The following is a 23,889-nucleotide window of genomic DNA, read 5'->3' on the forward strand; positions in this document are numbered from 1 at the left end:
AAAATCTCAAAGAAGAGAAATCCCTCCAAACTTCCCCTATTTCCCTCCCCCTTAAACAAGCAGTCTGCAAGAATGGTTTTGTGGACTCAACTAGTTCTCTTCATCTTCCTGCTGAGTCATGTTAAAAGGACTTTTCCAACACGGCCTAGAGAAATTCCTAAAAGGGAAACCGTGTGGGAGCACTGAGTGAAATTGAGATGCATGAGTTTTGGTAGCACCTTTGCCAAAAACATCTGAAGAAATCAGATTGTGAAGAAACACCTGTGGCTGGTGACTAGAGAAATCCAGAATAAACAGTGGTTACCTGCGAGTCAGGCTCCGTGTAAGGACTTGTCTTGCCATCTTCGCTAACTGTCGGCGACCACACTCTGTCTGCAGATCCTGATCTGAAAGATAATACCCATGAGAGAATGAGTCAGATAAATGGCGAGCCATCTAAACGCAAACCTCTGAAGCGTGTCGTTGTTTCTGCTGAGAAAGACAGTTTTTCCTTTGCTGACAGTGTTTTCCACTGAAACCTCTACACCATGTGCAATTATTTTAGAATATAAATTTCAGGAAGGAAAAAAAACAAAGTGAAAATAGACGGTGTCTATGTCAATCCAAGTAGGATTACTATGACAAGGGAATGTCGACAACTTTACCAGTTAAGTTCCCACCAATGAAAATAAAAAACAAAAACCACAAGAATGTGCAATTGTCTGAGTTTTTGTATCAGGAATAAAACAGCTTTTCATATACCTGCCAGAGACACATTGATAAAGTCATCATCGCACCAAAACTATCACTGTGAAAACATACTTTATTCTCGGCTGTAGACATTTTCAAAGTGATAAAGAAATTACTGGTATCTATGGCTTGTCCTCCTCTTAGATTAGCAGCGATGGGCTCCAGTTGCATACTCTTATAAAAAAGTGAATAATTAACTGACAGCCCTGATAAGGTGTATTTTTTATGTCCCCACTACTGCTAAAACACAAGTGGCTGTCCACAGAATTACATTCTCTCAATTGAAAAAAGACAGAAAAATGTTTTGTAAGAATGAGTTACTTTGTGACCATGAAAAACTGCATTTCACTCACAGGAAAACCAACAGATTTCTCAGGTCATCTGGTTGCTTGATGCTACATTCACACCAGGCATGTGATGCACATTTGTTTACCAAGGTGTTCACAATGGAAAGGACAAGCAGGAAAGGTTCACTGTCTACTAGCCAGTGTTCCCCACCAACAGTTGGTACAAGCAATTTACTCCAGGCTTTTTTCTTCCAATATATGAAAGACTTGGTGTTATAGAATTCTGGCCGGGCACAAACCGTAATTATTCATTTCTCCTCCATGATCAATTTTCAAACAGTTAAAATTTAAATTAAAAAAGGGACGCCTTCCATACTACCTGATTGGTCAAAGTTCAACCTGGTTTAACTTTCAATGCATGTTCGATTGGGCGTTTTGTACGTAGAGCCCAAAAACTGTGACGCGTGAATGTGAGAGTTTTGAACCTGAAAGTCCAAAATGCAGATTACACTGGTTTACATAGACTTTTCACTGAAAGTTGAGCGCAGATCGATGAGGCCAGTTTGAAAGTAGTGGCTGAGTGGAAAGCCAGAAGGGTGACACCAGGACATGACCTGGAAAAAGCATGTAAGAATAAGTATGACCTCTCTCCCCACTCCCCACTATTTAGCACCTGCATTAACAATTGTGACTGTGTGCACGCATTTGTGAGGACTGATGTGTGAGGAAATGAGATCATTGGTCTGCAGCTGGCACAGCACTGGCAGAGCTGAGGCAACGCTTCAGATATGAACCACGGAGGTGTTGCTATCAAGGACCCTCTTATGAGGCGCCGAGTGTCTGGCAGATGAGCTACAGATCTGTGTAGGAAGAACACTGCCTCCCATCCACCAGCTCAGGGACAAAATGCCTTGGTGTTTTCAAGTTGTTTGGTTGCAATGGTTACAGCACAAACAGTCTTTTCAGAAAAATTTCATACTGAAAAAAGGCTCATCTGATTTGACATTTCTGAAGGGCAAAACACAAGCAGGGACTTTACAGCAAGTCCTGACTATTGGCATGTTTAGCGTAAATAGAAACAAAAAGTCAATACAGTTTGGGCGCATTATACTGGAAATGAAGCTAAAACAGGATGTGCCTTATTAATAGACCTCTTAGGAAGTAAAAAATGCAGCTGAAAGTCAATTTAGAAATAAAATGTACCATATTTTTTCGACTATAAGTCACTACGGGCAATAAGTCGTAGCAGCCACAAAAAGCATAATAAAAAGGTAAAAAAAAAAAATACAAATGACATACAAGTATGGCTGGAGTACAAGTCACACTTTAGGAAGAAAACAACAAAGTATTTGAACAAGTCTGCCAAGAGCAGCGTAATACTGCAAGTCACACCGAACGTGCTTCCCGTGTCAAACTCACGTCCCCGGCACAGTGAGGTTCAGCATCTACTGCAAGAGCTGCATCTGAATGACGGCCGCTCTCAGCGGTACTTCCGTCTCTCTCTCTGTGACTCAGTTTGACTATCCCGCAATAGTCCGATGAGGGAAAATATGAAACAAGAAAAATATTAGAGGACCTTATCAGATTCTCCTTCATTTTTTGACTCTACTCAGCAAATGACACCGAGTGGCGCTTCCCTTTTGCGTTGCTTTAAGTAGCAAAAACTGATACAGACACCCACTGTGCCCTCCAGTGGAAACATTTGTGGAAAAATAATAAGCATTTTTATTAAAAAACAAAACAAAAAAACATTCGCATACAAGTTGGACCCCAAACTATGCAAAAAAAAACACGACCTACACACCAAACCTCAGTTAGCTGTATAGGTCCATTCGTCAACTCAAACTCTTTTTTTGTTACATTTTTTAAATATTGAGAATAAAGGTTAAACCGTTCACGAGCTGCATTATTTTTGCTTTTCCATTCTTTTCTTCTCAGAGAATGTGATACACAAACAAATGCAGTACATTTCAAACTAGTTGCTCCTTTAAGGTGATTGCTATGATTAATACTGCAAAAAGCTAATAAAAGTTTCCTATCATAATGTAATTTTACAATGACAGTCTTTATCTTTTTGCCTTTATAAAGATTAATAGTTCTAGCTAGTGTACGCAGTCTTCTCCAGATTTTTTCCCCCAAACTCTCCACTTCTCTCAAACAGGCCAAATGACAGGAAAGCAAACAACTAGGTGGAAAGAGAAGGAAAATGAAAATGTAAAAATTATTTGGAAGTGAGATTAAAGATGACAAAGATGGAAAAATGGAAACAGAAAGAAAAAGGCCATTTTTTTCCAGTTTTTCTTTTATTCTGCCCTTGCCTGACCTCCTCCTGCCATGTTTAATTTCCTGATTGGGAAGATCTGGTTTTTGGAGTAGCAGATGGAGTTTACTTTGGCTGCACAAGATCAGTGTTTCAAGTAGGAGCACAAGACAGACTGCAGAAAACCAACTAACCTAAAATTATGATGCGGCTCGTCACTGATCGTTTATGGGTTCACAAGGAGTTTCCCCTCTATGGAGCCCAGTTGTTTTATCAGACACTGTGGCTGACTCACTTAGGGATAAAGAGTACTCCTTTTAAAAGAGCAGTTGAGGGGTTATCAATGGCAAATCCGAGTGGGGTGCTTGGAAACTAAAGAAACTTTGTTTTTGGGACACAGCTTGTCATAACCCACCGATTCAAAACCACAAAAAAAAAGCTCTAGGAGAAGAGCACGAGTGGAATGATGATGAGGAGACGAAGCAGGACAGTTGGTACAGAAGAGGAGTAAGAATGTTACTTTAAACGTTTTTCCTTTTTTCTTCTCCCCCCTGTGCTCCTTGGGTCCCATGCAGTTTCACACCTAATTCCTCAGCTGTGACTCACAGGTTGTAGAGTCCTGGTGGGACACAAGGGGCAAATCCTCCACCAAAGGAATCCAACCCCAGCTTTTTTCCCTTAATTCCTTCCAAATCTCCAGCCCTGATCTTTTTTTTAGTTTCGCTCTGCAGATAATGATCAGATGTATGTTTAATATTCACTCTAAAATCATCTAAGCCCAGATCCTACAGTTATCCCTCACTACTGCAAGTCTAACCTTGACTCTTAAGTTGAAAGTCAAAAAATGAACCTTCAAAATAACACTGCATATTCAGTTTAGCTCATTTCAAACTTATTAAAAACATTTGAAAGGTAATTTAAAGAGTTTTACACACTTACAAGACAGTCTTTTAGACATTATTTAGTAGACCTACAGTTTAAGAAATACCAATTTTCCCAAGTAAAAAGAGCACACATTAAGTTTCATTATGCCCAATTGAACTAAAACCAAACCCTGTACAGACTAAACTGACAGGATGGGATGTTTAAAAGCCTCCTTGGGTAAACTAAATAAGAGCAAGTCTCGAACAGCACGGGAAAGATTATTCATGCCTCAGCACATTTCAGTTACCGCCCCAGCATGACTCTTTCCGAAGAGGCTGATCAGTGGTTGAAATATGCATCCCAACCACCATTATCTGCCTCTTAGGCCTCTGCAGCCACATGGTGCTCTGCAGCAAAAAACGGGGGGGACTGCAGTGAGCTTTAAGCGCCAGGAAAAGGGGTGGAAAGGAAAAAGTTGAAGAGAAGATATAAAAAGAAATTAGGGGGACTGGGACTTGGGTTTGGACAGGAACACATGAGCGGGCCAAACAGAGGTCAGGGATGAAGGCGCTGTGGAAAACAGGAGAGAGCAGAAGTCAAATGGAGGAGCAGGAAAATAGGTTTTAGGACAGCTGCTTCAAGCATTCACAGACTCGTCATACGTCTAAGAAGATGTGAGAGAAGCATGACACATTCCAGTATGCTCCAGGTGTGTCTGTCTGGATTCTCCGACACTACTGGATGTTGCGTTTTTGTGGAAAGGGTGTCAAGCACATTTTTTCTTCTGTAAAAAAAAAAAAACTTTCATATGTTTGAAGGAAATGGGAGAATCGTGATGTGAGGTGCATGCTTCAAAATATAAAATAAGAAAAATCAATCTAAAGCATCAAACTGAGACAAATGTTTTGTCTTTGTGCACATCCTGATCTCTGATTATATCGGCTTGAAAGTAACTGACTCAGCAAAATTCAATTTTGGCTTGCGTTTTATCCTTCTGCTCATTTTCAGTTTTTTATTGGTACACAAAAGATGGATAAATTAAGTTAAAATTACCTCATGAATTAATTTCTTTTGTAATAAGACTTTTCTAAAATGTCGAGTTATTTAAAGTCCCACTCTAATAATATTTTGGGGTCATTTACAAGTAATCCCAGTGGTCTTTTAGTTATCATTATGCGGTTTTTGGCAAAAATAAAAAATAAAAATAGAAAAATAAAAGGATTTACCTTTTTTCTAGGACATAGTTTCTGCAGAGGGGCAGTTGTTCATTAGAAATTCACCTCTGAATTGTGGGTGGTACAGTTGGCGTGGGGCAACCCTGCCCACCTTCCCCTCCCCGTCGCTGAGAACTCTTGTTTACACGTTCCCACTAGCTTACGGCCCCTCAAACCCACAACCTAACATTTCTGCTGCAACATAAATGGCTAGCAATACTGGGGCTATCCATAGAATTTTTAGCCAGATACCAGCTCAGACGAGGAAAACTAAGATGGACTTGGATCTATTCATCTATAAGGGTACACATCAGAATGGAGCTTGTGGCCCACACAGCGTATTTCTTACAAATATGCTCTTTTACAAACTGCATTTTTTTTGGGTCTGTTCCAGATTCATAATAATTTGAATTAAAAAAATTCAGAAATGCAACTTTGCACTTCATTTTCTAATTTGTGTCCTCTATCATCAGAAAAATGAATCCAATTTGTGGGTCGAGTGAGTATTTGAGTATTTAAGTGATGTAAAACACTCATTGATCGGAAGTCAAAAAAAAAAAAAAAAAAAAAAAAAAAAAAAAAAAAAAAAAAAAATCACAAAAAAAGGGAGACTAGAAAACAACAGATTTTCAATTATAGTTTTGTGTATTTATAGTTTACGCACAAAAACAATTGGTTTCGTCAAATGTAAAACACAAAAATCCATATTGATTTTTTTGTCCGCTCCAATGGAAGCATAAAACACTCCACAAATAACCTGAGCTGCCAGGGTACTTTTTTATTTTCCTTTTTTATTTCTTGCTCAGTTTTCATTAGTTTCCCAGACCGCATATCCCAAATCCCCTTGATGCCAAGTGCCATGAAAAATGCCCCATAATAGAAATTATGTAAAATGTGGGTTATTAAAGTTATAAAAAATGGATCATGACAAACAAATATTCTTGTGTTACTCAAGCTCAAATGCGTCCAGTGTACTGTAATTTTGGCTCACAGCAGACGTGTAGACTCATATTTGTTGATAGGCTGCAGCAGAAAATTACAGGTCTCCTGTTACTTGTGACTGTTTGGAGTTTTTCATGAAAGACTTTTAATAAGAGCCGAGGAGCGCTGTCCTTTTAAAATATTATTTTCTAGCGAGTCAGCATGTGTTTTCCCAGGCATTCCCATTTTATTTGACACTTAAGTCAATAATTGTAATCTGATCCTTCGTGATTTTTTTTGTAGCCCCCAACTAAGCAAGTAGGTTCTTTTATGCATTTAAGATACCTGCAGGTTCACCCCACTTCTATTTAGAGATATAGTTCTCATTGGTGTAACATTAACACATGATTTCCTGCACAGCACTGTTGAATTAAGACATTTTTAACATTGGAAATTTGTTAAGTTTAAAGAGCAGGACATGATTTACAAGTTTTTCCCCACTCTATTATTCTATAAGACTTTTATAAGAAATGTTTCATTTTAGTTCAGAGATAAAAAATAAAATAAAAAGAGATTTATTAAGTAATAGAAAAAGTTGCCTGTAAACTGTTTTAATCAGAAAAGAGTCCATGTGGCTTCCCGACGTGCGTCTGTGTCAGTGTCTGTCCATCTTTGTAGTTTTTTTTAGCACCAGTCTGTGCAATAGCTCATATGTTTTATACTTTTTCTCATTGGCTCTCTAATTGTTCAATCCAAAAACCCCCTGCACTTTTGGGTATTTTTGATGTCTCCATTTCTTCCATACATTCTGCTTCTTGATTATTTTCTCCACTTCAGCAGCTCTTCATTTCATCTCTGTGCATCTGAGCCAATGCTGCATGCCTCTCTCTCAAACATCATGCCTCTTTCTCCAGTCCAGCCCTGCCGAGCAGCTCGCACTATAATTATTCAGCCAATATTCTTCACCAGGGTCACATTCCAACTTTGGCTCATCGTTTGTTTTTTTGTTTTTTCTGGAATATTAAAACAAAAAATGAAGTAGCTGGTATCTGTGGAGAACATTTAATGTATGTGGGTGTAAGTGAAGGGCAAAGTGATGTGCTTGAATCTATTTTTGCTTTTGTAGTTGGAATAACACACATTCCAAAATAAATCTTTTCTAACTGTATGATTTGAGCACCTAAAAGACCAGCATTGCTACAAAAATAAATAAAGCCAACAAAGTGGTATTTAATGTCCTGCTCTGATGAAAATTTTGTTTTTTTAAAGTCCCTCTCCAATAAAATTCATGCTTTATGAGTTTTTGACATGAACAGTATGTGTAGCATTTTTCTCATGAAAAAGAACAAATATTATAAGAAATCATTTTATTTTTGCATTTCTGAGTATTTCTTCTTTTAAGCTGCAGTCAAACAGTTGCAAAGACGCCCGGTTTGAATTAATGACCTGTTTTGATGTCACAACGGCCCAGGAGTGCATGTGCAAGTTCCCTGATCTGCCCCGTCCCAGTGTGCACAAACTCAGGTGCGAGGGAAGACAAGATGGCCCGTTGCTACGTTGCCCGCACATATTTTAGGTGCGTCCAAGGCTGGATTTTGTTGTTGGCCGCATGTATTTAAAATTAAACTTAAAGTTACAGTCCCATTAGCTGTCACGCAGTCACAGATGTGTTATCCGCATTTATGTTATCTCTTTGAACGAGTTTGAAGGCTTGCTGTCCCGCATTAACCAGAGAATGTAAAAAATAAAAACAAAGTATAAAATCAGCGGATGTCTTTTTTATTTTATTTTATTGCCTCGATGAAAGTAAGAAAAATGTCATAAAGTGCGGAAGGCCCGAGCAGGCTGGCTCCCTATCCCGCCGTCAGCTCGCCTTCTGGCTACGGAGCCGGCATAGTGATCGCATTCGCTCCAGCCCCATGGGCCCTGCCATGGGGCAGACAGACTGTCCAGGGGGTACCCGCCCTCGCTCACAACAGCCGGGACAGGCTCCAGAAACCCAGCTGCCCCGAATGGGAACTATAGTTGGTTAAGAAAATGGATGGGAGTTCAGGAGGAGAACTGTCGGATCAATCCACCATATTGGATGAATAAAATTATGAGTATTTTACCACAAACAAAGTGGGGCACAGGATCAATTTCTGATGTTTTTCTGTTACACTGATGTCACCATGGGTTCTTATGGATTAAAATAGATCAAAAGAGGATCGGATCACTGCACTATACATCTGAATAAATAACAGGTTTCAAATTATTTTCTATTTTTAAAATGTAGCACTAAACCTACATCCCTGCTGAACATGTTCATGTGACATTTTACAAAACAAGTGTCATCCACCTCTTTACATGCATGCCTTTTCAAACTGTTCCTTTGAAAGCTTGGAGGAAGGAGGAGTGGGGGAGGGTGTTGATCCACTGACGTCCAAGCCAAAAACCGCTGGATCCCCACCCATCATTTCACTTGGTTTTCAGTCGCCCTCGCTCGTGAATGGTTAGGGTTAAGAGTTAAACATATGGTTAGGGTTAAAGTTTAGACATAGGGTTGGTTTGCGATAAAACCAATTGCATGGTTTGTTTTACAAAAATACACATGGTTTCATGTAAATTTGTTTATATATTTTATCATTCATGGATTGCAGGTTTTTTTTTTTTCTGTATTCCAACAGTGTTCAAGAACAACAACAAAAAACATTTTTTGTTACAGGCTTAAAAAAGATGCTACTAGTTGAAGGGATGTTTCTTTTTGAAGACAAAACTACCATCCATTGGGGTCAGAGCCTTACCTGGCTGCTGTTGAGCAAAGGCAGGTAACCCCCTGGACAGATCGCCAGCATGTCCCAGAAGATAGAACTATTTTTAGGAATTTTTAGGGTCAATTTAGAATCATTTGTGCAGAAGTGATGAAGTTAGGAGTACTTTTTTTTGGCTTCACAGCTGCTTTAGAACTCTGGTCTTCTCGTTGGAAGTTACTTTATGTATTCCTAAATAAATTTACTATCCCTGCATGGACAAACCTCTTCATGCTCAGCCACTCATTGTGATATATGGACTGAGGAATCCCACTGCAGACTCACTGAGGCACATAAGGTTCTTGCAAGCAAAAGTGCAGACTATAAAGCATAAATCCAGCACAGAAAGAAACATCTCTGTATTTGGTGATCCCGCGTGTGTGAATCCCTTATCTAATGGGTCTGATTACTCCTGGGAGGGATCGTTGGTTCCACTGCATCTGCAAGTAAACTCCATGTCTTGAACCATTTTGGCGTTTACAGAGGCACTGTGTTCTCCGCTGCCGTAAAAGGAGAGATGTGAAGCACCAGTTGGCAGTTGTCACTTGTAAACTGAGGCTGAAACCACACCGTGTTCTTCATCTGAGCGTCCTGGGTTCAGAGGTTTCCAGAATTGCTCGGAACTTTCCAGCATTCAAGCGAACCGAGTAACCATCTAATAGAAACGAGAACAGCGACTGACATTTCAGTTTTTCCTTGGTTAGAACCCTCTAACCACCCTCACACCATGTGCCATTAACCATTTAGATGGACGATTTCCCTTCCAGAACCACGTTCCTACCCTCCAATCAAGTTCAAATCATGCACCCATGCACAGAATGTTTAACCAGTCCAATGGTGAAGAGTGGGAAATAAATTTCAAACTCATTTGCTGGAAGAATGATTAATGTTGACCAGCAAAATTCATCTGTAAAAGGTCAGAATATGACTCACTGTACATGCAAGCCTCATTGATTTTAATGGCGTGGGGATGGAAGTAGACCATTTCAATTGAAGTAAACCCAGTCATCAATTGTCATGACTAAACTGAGCCAGGATAAAACGAGCCAACTTGAAATGCAGGTATGTTAGAGCCTACTTTTTATATCCATTTCATGAAATAAAAAATAAAAAGGAAAAACTGTAAATAGTCCCAAGCTGCATTGTGTTCAAAAAGAGTGTAGCAGTTAGCATGTCTCCCAGTGAATACATCTCCTCAGTTCTCCCCATTTGCTTTACTATTGAGCTTAGCTTGGTTTCAGTAAAGCAGCTAAAACTACATCTGCATTTTCAAAACTGGAAATTACCCAGGCGATAAAATTAGACAAAGACCCTGCTGCTAAACAGTTTAAAACATGAACTTGTCTAGAGTGTTGGCTATGAAGAGTTATGCACATAAATATACCCAATTTTACTGACTTTCTTAACTTAGTTTGACTATAAAGCTGTAACTTTGGTGGATTTTGCCTTCTATCAACAAATTATCAATTGTTTTTCAAATGTAAAACCCATTTGGGGTATTTAAAAAGGGGAAAAAATAAACTTAAGAGACATCTCATTTCTAAGCAAATGGCAACCAACTGAAAATTCCCTTAGCTCGTCTTATTTCAAGCTTAAAAATTGTAAATGTTTTGGGATGAGTGATTTGCATATTCTGCGACAGACTGCCGACCTCTCCAGGGCGTCCCCTGCTTTCGCCCACAAGTGGCCAGGATAGGCTCCGGTAGCCCCGTGACCCCGAAAGGGACAAAACAAAAGAAGATGAATGAATGATTTGCATATTCTTAAATAAGCGTTTGCTTGTCAAAAGTGGTTACTTCTTATATTTTTCAGTACCTTTATTGTGTCCTGTTGATCCATCTTTTTTCATAAAAAATATTAGGCTCCTTAACAGGTGTTTCTTTTACATGTCAATAAAAACACTTCAATAAATAAAACACCCAGTTCTTACATAAAGAACTTTCTTTAAATGAAAAGACTTTTAAGCTTCATTTTGAGGAGGATAATTTGTTTGAGTCAGTTACACTACATGATCATTAGTAGCCTGGCATTTGATTGAATTCTCAGGTCCTATAGGGGAAAAATAGTTTTGGTTATAGATTACTTTAGGATCTTGACAAATGTTTTCATTGTTAGTTGACACTAAAATCAAAATGCCATCAACTTGTCAAGGGAGCACAGACCCTGCAACCCCAGCTGGGACCGAATCCAGCCGCCCTCTGACCCAAAGCAATTTACAAGGGGGTGAATGGAAATAGCTTCTTTGCCTGTAAACTGCCTCTAAATCCTACAGGCTGGAATTTTAATGGATTAGCCGCATTTTTTTCTGGCGAGCCCAGTCTGCCATTTCCATACCTGCTGATGCTGAGTGTGAGCTGCTGGGTGCAAGTTTTGATCCTGTTCTGGGCCTCCATGTGAGTCATGTGCTCTGTGCTGTCACCGTTGATGGTCAGGATGGTGTCGCCTGGACACAGGTCTCCTTGGGCCGCCTTGCTGCCAGGTGTTACCTAAGCAGGAGCCACACACAGACGCACACATTCCAATCGCCCAGAGATAAAGAAAAGAAAAAAGGAAAACATGCATTAGCATAGAAATATCAGCTCAGGCCAAATTCAACAAAAGCACCTCTCCCATGGTTGATGTAACATCGCCTTAGGCAGCACTTAAAATTAAAATGTACAAACCCTGGAAAGATGACAAAAGAAAGTGATAGGTCCCTTTTGGAGCATGTTTGACAAGCACAAGAGTACTTTTTCTAATAAAAAAAAAAAAAGCGTGTTTAAAATTCCGTAAGAATTTGCTATGTGTTTGTGTGGGACTAAGCTCAGAATGAATGAAGAATAGGATAAGCTGCTTGTGCTGATCACCCTCCAACCTTAACAGATGTAACAACAGGCGCGTTTACAAGCGCCTGCTCAATATGTTTCCCCTGTTTTTCTTCTTTTGTCCATATTGATCTAATTTGGAAATACTTCTTTCAGCAGGTCATGGACGCAGGCTTCCCTCTGTGATCTTTCACTCCACAAACTCACTGGTCTGAAGGGATTTGAGCCCCACAGGGGGGCAAAGGGGCGAGGAAGAGAGGCGCAAGGATATGTTTCACCTTCACAGACATACCAAGCCACATGTGAGATCAATTTTAGGTTATTACTCCCACACATATACAAAAGTCTCTGCCTGACTCACCAGTTCTCCTTCATAGGAAAAACAGTCACTGTCATATGTCGGGCCGCAGTCAGCTCTGGTCTGACAGCAATAAAACAGTCTAAAAACTTCAGTTGTCTTTCCTTTTTCACGTGTCATTGACCAAAAATGAAAACCAATTTTTATGGGAGACGAGAACGTGTTTTCTGACATCTCTCTACTCAGAATATTTAGTGTATCAATAAGCACAATATTGTCACTCAAAGAGTTATTTTGTTTTCATAATTCATAATACACAAAGGAGTTATACTCCTAAAAATAAATAAAAAGAAAACCAGGAGCAATAAATCAGCTTTGTTAGACTGTCATCAGCTCTTCTTGGTTCCAAAATGACAGAAAGCTGAGCCAGAAATGTGAGCTGAACCACTTACTCTTGATAAACTCTCTGCTTTAAATATATTACACTGATAAACTACGAAGTTGCACATATTCATGGTAGAAACAACCATAATTTTAGGAACTTGCCTTAAAATAAATTCCACCTAAAAATCTGGTCGATCTCAAACATGATGGATTGCATGCCGTTGTTTTTTTTGCTCACTTTGTTTTTGCACACATGGTATGCTTGATTGATGTGCACAAAACAGGTAGCCTGTGCAGCCTGACCACTAAATGCAGGGCTGAAGGTAAGCGGATCCGGCCTGGTACTGCGTACCGGTATGGGAACTGGCGGAGGTACGCTGTGCCGGCTGCAAGATCAGCCTTTTCAGAAGCAGCTGCAGACTGATGCTGCTAAAACTGGGAATCATGCAGCACTTTCTCATCATTTTAGTGTCTCTGTGAATTTTAATGTCTTATCATCGCTACAAAATGTGATCTACGTCCTTCTCTCCGCTCACATTATGTTGCTTCCCTAAACAAAAGTTGTGTGTTGGTTGCGAATGAAACGGCTCCTTTAGAGACGCTGTTTTGTAGTGAAAGAGCCGTGTTCTTTGTTAAAAAATAAACTCTTTCAACTTTCTTTTTTTCCCCTCTTCAAGCCGCATCCGACTGGTCAATACATAAGAGCACGCTGGGGGCGAAGGGGTGTCGTTACGTGCGCTGTAGCAGCACGTGATCCGAGTATAAGGAACACAGAGAGAGCGCCAGGTGTAACAACAACAAACTACATCAACACAAAAACCTAAAGCAAAGAAAATGACACTGGACACTGCAGAAATCAACATTTATTAGCATTTCACTTTTTTGACAATAAAAAAGGAAGAGTTTAGAGTCTCCAGGTAAATAAATCCATATAGAACCGGCTCCAAAACCAACCTGTACAGACACCTGAGAGAATCTTCTCCAGAAGAGAACAGATCAATTCTGACAGAAGAAACCAGATCAGCACGTCAAAGCTGAGACATGTTTTTTCTAAATGTTAACCTTTATACTGTGAATGAAATCCTTTTGCTGAGGTTTTTATTTTATTTTATACGTTTTAATTTGTATTTGGTGTGGTGGTTGCAGTGTTAGTGTTGTATCGCTTCAAATTTGTTTTAAAAAAAAAAGCTAGAAAGTTATATTTACAAGCTGAATTGTAACAGCCTGTTTTTGTTTTTCATTATTTATTTTGAACATTTTATCATTATAATGGCTTATGGATATACAATACATAAATTTAAAGTTAAGTAGGCATATTTTAATGGAAGTTGGAGGTAGGTTTGTTTGCAACATGACAAGAAAAAAACAATAAATGATTCCTACAGTTTTCTGAACACTACTGTGATTGATAGTTCCAGATAAAACCTAATGCAGTGGTAGAAATGAAACATGTAGCAAAATTAATTTTTATTTTTGAAAAAGTCATTTAAAAAAAAAAAGAACAATGCAGGGAAGATTGTTCAGGAGGAAGACTGCAAGTGAAAATGAAGATGTACAAGCTGAAATTAGTAGAGAAGAAGAAAATGAGAAAAGAGGTACATTTTCTGCATTTATCAAGTTCTTTAGAACTATAATCCTTTGTTTTTTTGTTTTTTTTGTTTTTTACACAATGCAATACACAAGATTTATTCTCAGATGCAATTATCAATTTCAACCAGGATTCCATTCGTATCATAATTTGTGGTCACAGATCTGATTCATAGTCGATTTTTGTCAATTTTGAACGATCCGATTCACTGACGTAAAATCGATCTAGGACATCTTTAGCCAAAACTTTGACGAGTGTCACTCCGAGGTTTTCCAGATAGATTTCTTGCATTTCTTAATCAAGCGTAAGTTAAATAAATGACCACTTGCTCCAGAATGTTATCAGATTGACATTTTTACAACCGATACCCATTTTAAAGAGTGTTATCAGACCATTATGAATCCAAACAAGTCAGAAAAATCCTTAGATAATCATCTACTGGTGTCTTAGGTGCTGGTAATGAATGTTTTGCACTCTTTGAACTTACCATCTTCAAACCACGTAACCCACTGCTTGACCCCACACCCCACACCAAACACCTCAACAGTCATATTCTGTATTCATGTAGTTTTCCAATCAGTTTTACAAACATTAGCAATTTCACCACAAAAATGTGGCAGAGCATTTACAACAACACAGACAGAGAAGTAAGCTTAGTATCTTAAGCATGTCAGGAGTAACACACTACAGTTTTGCTCTTCAAAAACGATACCTAAATCGTTTGGTTTAGATAGTCTCCCAAATTTACACTGTGATTTCTAGAATGCCCCCAACTAAATTGCAGTAAACACAGGGCAGTTTGCATGGCTTTGTTTGTGTGTTCTCGCAAGGGTTTCTGGGAAAGCTGCATTCACAAAAATGTGGCACAAACAACACTTCCAATGTAATGTTGCAGATGAAAGACTGAGTCTGAATGAGAAGCGTGTGAATGAACAGAGTGTTTGTTGAAGCAGGAAATCAAACAGATTTCCACTCGTCAAGGCCTCCCATGACTTTTACATTTTGCAGTGTGACTTGGGATGTTACCTGGGTTGTGTCATAGTGGGGGGAAAAAAAAAGGTTGTGTTCCCTAGACACCCAGAGATGAGTAATACCGCTGCAGGTTTGGACTGTGTGTGAATCACACATGCATGTGTGTATCCACAAGCACACGTGCATTAATGTGGCATTAACCACAGCGGTGTAACTGAGGTCATCGCTGGAGGACAATCGCTCCAGACTGCAATGAAGTGGAAGGATGATGTTGAGGAATTTGGCTCCAACAATATCACAATCTTCTAAATGTACACAGTGCATGTATACTAGTGCTGACCTGCATCAATGATGCGCAGCTTTATAGAGGACTTTTTAACAGGAGGGGGGGGGGGGGGGGGGGGGGGCTGTGTAGAAAGTAAAACGTTATATTTGTTTTGGACTTTTTTTTCTTTTCAAGATGCTTTGTTTTGTAAAGTTACTAATTTGATGGAGTAGAGGTAACCAAAAAGTGTTGTGTAGTTGTGAAAGGGGAATAAAAGATAAATTCAACTTTTGATACTTAACTTCTATGTTATTTGGGGGAGTACTCAGAGTATTAATACACATTGATTTTTAACTATGCAGGAGGGATGTATGAAGTTTAGAGAGTCCAGAAAGTGGTTATAATGGGTGGAAAAAAAATGCTGAAACAGAAGTTCAACCTAAACAATTTAAACTTTTAAAGCAGTTTAAGATGATGCTATATCTGGATTTGTTTTCATGAATTTATTTTTTGGCATTTAAGCATCTGTGATTAAACAAATTCAATTTTGTTTTTTTACCTTTTTTTTTCATTTACCAACTTTTGTCTTTAATGCATTTTTCTGTTATTAAAAACCATTGAGTGAAACACTGTTGACAAAATTCTTTACATGCATTCCCAGTAAGGACTCCCCCACATTTAAAGACCCACTCTGATCATCTTTTGATCCATTTTGAAAATGTTCCCGGGGGTCTTTTAATTGTGATCATGCCGTTTTTTTAGGCAAAAATTTGCGTTGTGTTCTAGAACATATTTTCTGCTAAACTCCGTTTTAGCAGAGCAGGGAACTTGTGGCCCGACCACCGTATTTTCTACATCACCAATACCTTTTTTTTCTTTAAACGGCATTTTCTCATCTGCTCTTGATCCATAATGATTTCTAGGAAGAAATACTCAGAAATGCTATTTTGACCTTCATTTTTCCTAATATTTGTCCTCCATCATCAGAAAAATGCCACAAGAACATACCAAAAACACAATTTTCTTAAGAGTGGGTCATTAACAGCAGACAAATTCACAACAAAGCATCACTTGGTTTCTTCCATCTATCTAAACGTATCTGAGTTTGCCTGTTTGCTTATCTGTTTAGTTAGGATGTGCATTTTTATTGCAGGTCACATGAAGTTTGCAGGTATTACAAACAACTCCGAGGCAGCAACTGCTTTTAAGGTCATTAACACAAGTCATTTCCATGAGGTCCGGTTAGATATTTTAGTGCTTGAGAGTGATGAGCAAATGCTTCACGTGTGTCATGTGACGTGTTCAAAGTACACAGGAGTTTGGCCTCATGAAGAAAAACGACAGTGTAGACAAAACTCAGAGCAAACCAACAAGTGAAAGTTTGTTCGCACTAAATACAAATCCCTTCACCTCTATTCAATTGAAAGAAATACGCAATCATCTTCATAAGATAAAACAACAAGTAAAGTATGTCCAAGCATTAAAAAAAGGGTGTTTGAGGATATTATGTGTTTTGACGTTAACTCCTTAGAGACACTTTCTGCTAGGCGGGAGCACTGAGTCGCACTTTTTGGCAGCAAAGACAATTATTCCTGGCAGCTAGTCAGACGCCTTTGTTTGTGTGAAGGATGTGTGATAGGAACCATGGTTATGCCCTTGGTGACACCAATAGTTTAAGGCGCGGTGTTGGGTTTGAGGTTCAGACTGGTGCATGCTAATCACACTTAAACAAAAGAGGCTGTACCCGCCAAGAGCAATAAGTAACGCTGTGGCTGATGATTAATCACGACAGGATGGATTTTAATGAGAACATCAGGAAAAGAGAGTGTCAGTGGAACCTAGACTGCGATTCATCACAGGTTACACAACAGAAGCTTTCACAAGTGGGTACCTGTTTTTCTAGTCCAAGTGATTACGGTAGAATTTTAGCAAGTCTTTACAAAAATTGTCTACTTCTTCTTTGGTTTTTCTCCAAATTTCTTAAATACAAATTGAATCTAGGAGCACAGAAACAAACATAGTGGTGACCCAAGTTGGCACAATGGTTGCATGAAGCCAAAAAGGCTTGTAAATAAAAAGAAGTTTCCTCGATATCTTTGCAGTAGACTTTCTAGTGTAAAATAAACAAATAAAAAACGTTTTAATTCGCAATGCACTGCTTAGACATCTTTTAAAAGGAACCCTGCAATTATAAAAGCAGAGCTTAGGTTAAACAAATATGTGACTAAATGAGCAACAATAACCAAAGAGTTTACACAAGAAGTCCAACATGTATCTTTGTCCAGTGTTGGTTGTGCAGATGCTGTTTCAAGAATTTTAGCCATTGGTAAGATTAATACTTGACCAGTCTAATTAGCCAAATCAATGAAAAAAAATAAAGTTTAGCTTTGGGTCACATGCCTTTACTTTATGTGGTAGAAATGGTAAAACGTTCACAGATAGATTAAAGGGTGTAAAAGCCATAAGGTTCTGTGGATATGCAACTAAAACAAATTCTTGTTTATCTTTGTATCATTATCTTTTTGTGAAGTGTAAATCCTGTTACCTAAGACCCAAACCAGGACTTTAGCTGGTTCAGATCTGTATGCAAATTCAGTGAAGTAAAGGTTCTATTCAAGAACTCATTTGAATCCATTTAATAGTATGTTTTAAACCCTTGGAGACCTAGAAGAACTGAACAGAGCTGGTATTTGTGTTCTATCCATGTCAGTAATTTGACCTAAAGGCAAGAAAATAAAAATCCAACCTTTTAAAAAACATGAAAAAATAACACATTTTTTAAAAACATACATATTTTAGCACCAGTGAGTTAAAGTGATTCTGATTAGTTATTTAACCACATGTCAAAATATAAGAAGTCAGCTTAGAACCTCCTAAAAGTTACATTTAGCGGTGGAAAAGTCAGAATTTAGAAGAGGGTGGTGCAGCAGTATGAAACAGGTGCAGGTACTTATACAAATACCTAATCCTGCAGTCAATTAACAATATTTTACATTTAACCAACCTAAACTGGGACCGTTTTGGATCTTTATAGGTACTTTCTCTTGTAGAATTTTCTAATGGGTTCAGGAAATCTACCACACGGTCTGTTTTTCAGTTCTCCCTGAACAGCGTGCTGCTTATTATCTGGATCAGGTGTGTTCAGTCATAACTTCTTCATACCCAATGATGTACGAGTTCCAAGGTTCAAATCCCACTGCACCATGCAGAACCAGAAGCAACCCATTACCCAACCTACACTAACAATTGGCTCCCAACTCTCTTAGGTCAAAGGATGGGTCCTTTTACACGCCCGTACATCCACACCTCTGTAGAATTTGGTAAATGTTTGGTCTTTTTGTGAATCTCCAAGCATACTCTCTACATAAGGTTATATATTTATGGTTTCTTCCACCAAAATGTTACGTCACAATAAGTTTAATTTCCATCCTCAATTTTTTTTCTAGTTTCTCAAGATCTGCAAAAGCAGAAAAAAAATTTGCTTTTCTGTTTTAAGGTCGGGTCCCATCATCTGTAATTATACAACACTATGTATAAACAAAGTAGCTTGGGTTTCTCGGAAGTCATATGTGTACAAAACAGTTTAAGGACGTGACTTTAGAGAGGTTGGGAAATTTTGAAAGCTGCATCATTTTCAAGTTTCCACGTGGTAGAATCCAAACCCAGCAGGATGGCACTAAATGTGTCAGGAGGAATGAAACTTGAGTAAAAAAAAAAAAATGACTGTTTACCTAACACCGACATGGGAATTCCTGTCCAGGGGATAACAGATTGTCAGTTGGCAGAAAGGACAAGTGTCCTGCGTCACCTTCTGCCTGGAAGGAATGTCGCTTGAATGCACAAAACCCCACTTCCAGCAAATCTGTCACATTCCACACACCGACTGTGAACGTTGCTGCGTTTACAGCAGCTTTTAAAAGCTTCTCTCCGTCTGCCTCATTCAACAAAAAGGCCGTTTTAGAGTCTGACTCAACAGACAAAAGAGTCTCCAGTCAAGCTGACACTCATCTAGCTGACTCGGAACGTTACAAGATGCCAGAGAGCTCTAATGAGCTGAATCTGGAGCATTAACACTTCAGGTAAAAACACCAGCTGCTGCCATTTGAGTTTCGGTATTTACAACCTCTCCTCTCAAAGCTGGAATTCACCTGTTTAATGCAACTGAGACAACAGGGAAGAAGAGCTGTATGCAGTTCAAAAACAGGTTTTTTTGTCTTTGCGTTACCCGTTTAAAGTCTTAAGTACCTTTTCAGATAATTTTCTGCTCACGGACTCTAGATGCAACTGTACATCGTCCCTCATGTGTAAAGCAAAGGCAAAACACCTCCATAAACCGTCATCCATTGTTTAGATGACGTAGGAGACACACTGCGTTCGTTTAACCTTTCAGCACTTGAACTGTTATTTTAGACCGTTTCAAAAAAGGGTTTTCTTGCAGACATCAACAGCACTGAAGCACATCATTCATCAAACGCAATTACAACCAGCTTCCATTATGAGCCTCCAAATTAAATCATTAAAAAAAGTTCTGACATACTGCTGTTTAACTGCAAGTGACGTCAATTACACTGATTTGAAAAGGGTGGTTTAGAGTAAAGAACAGGTCTTTAGAAGTGGCATTATATCAAGCTTGCTGCCAAAACACTGCATGTATTCACGCCAGTGACATTACACACTGTGATAAATATGCTTGCACGTCAACAGATGCTTCCTCGTATAATTTCCAAGCCAAGATTTCAGAGTTAAACTGATACTCTCGATTGGCCTTAGGAAGCAACTCTTCCGTGTCAGCTCAGGTTTTCAGTGCCATCTTTGCCCCACAAAGATGTCAATAAACTTCACAGATGATGATATACGGAGGTCGTTATGCAATGCTTGCTGTGCAGAGCCTTCATTTTAAGCTCTTTAGAGTTGGCTTGTGTACAAAAATAGCTGAAAAACGATGTGATCTATTGCAATAAAACCTCAAATGTGCCTGAGGTGTTCTCCAAATTATCAAAACTTTCAGTTTGCAGTCCACCTGGAGCATAAACATGAGACAAACTCAAATCTAAGATGTCTCTTGCAGTTTTGGAAAATTGTCTCCACAGGATAAGATGTCAAAACTATTTGTATAATCTCCAAAAGAAATATATTGGAACAGTGGATGTTATCCGGGTTTATTTTTAAATCTTTTTTTTTTTTCTCTGTATTTTTAAGTGAATCCTAAATGCAAGAACACACAAAACATACACCTGTGTGGACATTTTAGTCTCTTTATTAACTGAGAGCATTTAAGGTGACACTCTGGACTTCCTCTGCTCCCCTAAAGGAGGTAAATGGCTCACTGTAAATCCAGACATTACACCTGTGGTTTAAAGTGCAAGAGTCCCTGTAGTTAAATGGCCAGTTTGGGGTCCGGCAACCCAGCTGAGCACAACACCTGGAATCCCTCAGCAGTATCAATGAGTTCTGATGAAAACCAAATGTCAGCGCTTGCCTCCACATCCTCCCTGCTGTTTGAGCCCTGCAGCCCGGCCAGGCGCTGTTTACCATGATTGGGGTAAACTAATGGCTACTGCCATATCTACAGCCAGCACACACTAACCCACACGGGGTCAGAGGAGTTCATGGAGGTTCATGAGGACTACTCCTCTCACCACCTCTACTCAGAATTCCATAACATCATCTATTCGATGATACAATAAATAAGCATTTTCACATGTGGTATTGGTAAAGGGGCCACAACTGAGGTCACTTACTTAGAATCTAAAATATATATATATCAAATCAATTATGATGCTTTAAATCTAATTAAGAAACCAATTTAGAGTTGCCTTTCTACTCCAGGAGGCACTGGACTAACTTTTATTTAGTAATAAAAATAGCCATATTTTCCCTAAATATGGATGCAAAAAGTATTCATATTTAATTGAGACTGCTGGTATTTTAGAAAACGTGTCCAAGCTTCTCGCTTTCTGGGCTTTTTTCTCTTTCAATCTTTCCAGGCTGCAGTGCTGCGCGTTTCTTTCTGGCTTTCGGCTGAATGAATGGAGGTGTTACCTACCCTGGAGACGGTTAACGGTGTGCTGAAGTCCCGTCCTCCCACCAGCCGAAAGCCCCAGGGAGACGGTCCCTTCAGTGTCACGCTCTGTGGCATGCTTGGTATTTAGACTGAGACTGATAAACAGGCCGAAGGAAGGAGACGGGGGGACGTCCGGAGTCCTCTTCCCAGCTGCTTGGTTGGCAACGTTGTCCGTCGATGACAGCCTCTCTGCTCCGCTCGTTGAAGTTTAAATAAGAGAGCCGACTGTGACGTCAGCCCGCGGGCTGTCCTCGCCGCCTTCTGCGGCTCCAACCGGTGGGAGGCGACTCCTAGGAGACCGATTTGAAAACTTAGCTCTTGACCTAATTTTAGTGATTAGTATAGATCGAACAAGGAGGGAAAAAGTTCTGCTGGAGTCTATATTCACCCCAAGTTAAAGTCGCCATTCATTTGTCTTTGTTTCCCCTCTGAACAGAGGCGGATTTGGTTATTTTGCGGTCTGGGGCAAACATACGTGTTGACCCCCCCCCCCCCCCCCCCCCTTTCCCCATATCATTCCCAAAAATTAAAGAAATTTAAAAATTGTTAGAAAACACCAGATTTCTTCTGTTTTTGAAAACATAAAAGTGTAGGTTGGTCTATTTGAACTGTTAAACATGACAACGTATCACAGTTAACACAATTTTTTTACAAAAAATTTACAAAAGTTATGTTTTTTTCTGCTTCCACTTTTCGTTGTTTTTCACACCTTTCTCATTGTTTTTATTTATTTAGCTAATAACAAGCCAAAGATAAGCTTTCCTATGAAATTGTGTTTTTAGTGGTTTTAACATGAGGCATTATTCTGTTGATGGAGGACATAAATAAAGAAAAATAAGCCTAAAATCATCTTTTGGTCAAAAGATGACATAATGATATTTAAAAGATGATTGGACTGGACCTTTAACGGTACATTTAAAAATTATGCTAATTTATCTGCTTGCATTTTTTGTTGTTTTTCACACCTTTGTTGTTGGTTTTATTTCTGTAGCCAATGACAAACCAAAATATAAACGTTTATGTTTTTTTCCAGTTCTTGGAGACTTTGAAACAAAAATACTTAGCAGACACCTTTATCTATGTTTATCCATTTGAGGTCAAGTTACTTGAGTGGGATTTTAACCCCTGATAAACCAGTTAGTAGTTGGTTATTTCAGTGAGAAACAACGACATCCAGATAATGTGATGCTTTTTTTTTCTCTTGTTTTCCCTGAAAGATATTCACACAATTACAAAAGGACTGACTTTACTTTCTGATCATTATGGTGACCCAGAAAAGATGATCTAAATATATTTCTACAGAAGAAAAAGCTGAAGGATTTAGAACAAAGGAACACAAAAAATCAGAGCTCTTTGTCAACACCATGTGAAGTTCAAATTCTGTTGAGGAGCACACAGGACCTCCTATAAAATCTATATTTTTGAATACACTCCAACAAAAAGAAAAAACAAATGATTTAACCACAGATGTTGAATTCATGACCTAGAAGGCCACTTAACTATTTTCTACTTGTTCTATTTTTGCTATACCTTTAAGTCATTGACATGGCCAAGACTGTTTACTCACGGTCAAATTATAAATTGGTTGTGAGATTTTTGTTGAATTGGGCATAGTAACCTCTTAAAATTTACTTGTGTTTTTCCTGAAATGTGTATGTTTTGATGTCTCAACCAGAGAATTTGCATTTTTTAAGATACCTGAAAGAATAAGTCTGTCTAATACAGTTAATGGGGATTTTATGGTAATCCCATAAAGAATGGTAATCAGATTAGAGGTGCAGTTGTCCACAAAATGAGTATAGTTTGGCCCTGTTCCTTCTGTTGTACTTGATCTAATAATGTAATTCTTTCAAATAACTCCACTAATGTCTTAGTATAACAGAGAAATAAGGGATTGCAAAATCTGATTTATTGATGGAGTATATTAGTCATTTTAAAAAGACAAAGAAAATGTTTCTTTCCACTTTGAACTGATGAAGAAGACAAGTTTACTGTTGAAGCAGTTACATAATAGGTTTAAATAAAAAGCATGAAAAAGTTTTTCATTTTAACATAGTTTAAGGTAGAAGAGCAGTTTTTTGTGGCCAGTCTATTAATACCTGCACCAGTATGATGTTTCACTGCTTTCTAAGTAAGTTTTTCAAGTTTTCTCCTTTGTAAGTTTCTGATAAAATAAAACTATCATTTAAAACAAAATCTTTGCTGTCATCCACTGGTTTCCTCCATGAGCATTTATTTGACAAAATAGCCATTTTCAGTAGTAATTTTCTTTTCAGCCTGCCAGTACTCTCAGTTGTTTTGCAACTTTTATCCTTTAATACTTCAGAATGTAATATTTCTTTTGAGGATTTTGTGATGGTTATTACTTCTGAGCTTCTTTGAAAGTGATGTTTTAGGATGTTTTCAGACTGGAAAAGTCTGTTGGTCCAGGCCGAGTCCATCAATTTGGT

The 23,889-nt window shown here is 38.6% G+C and overlaps 1 protein-coding gene across 1 annotated transcript in view; it reads right to left on the reverse strand.

Annotated features, from left to right (window-relative positions):
* The window catches only part of pdlim4 (PDZ and LIM domain 4), a 44,944-nt gene extending 23,276 nt beyond the window's left edge, over nucleotides 1-21,668 (reverse strand). The window contains exons 1-3 of the mRNA XM_004084206.5: nucleotides 21,422-21,668; nucleotides 11,399-11,550; nucleotides 305-386 (exon numbers count right to left, since the gene is read on the reverse strand). Coding sequence (XP_004084254.1) covers nucleotides 305-386; nucleotides 11,399-11,550; nucleotides 21,422-21,514 — 327 coding nt within the window. The 5' untranslated portion in view covers nucleotides 21,515-21,668. The remainder of the gene's footprint in view (nucleotides 1-304; nucleotides 387-11,398; nucleotides 11,551-21,421) is intronic.
* Nucleotides 21,669-23,889: the final 2,221 nt, after the last annotated feature.

This window comes from Oryzias latipes, chromosome 14, assembly GCF_053564925.1.
Source record: "Oryzias latipes strain Hd-rR chromosome 14, Olatipes_Hd-rR_3.1".
NCBI lineage: Eukaryota > Metazoa > Chordata > Actinopteri > Beloniformes > Adrianichthyidae > Oryzias > Oryzias latipes.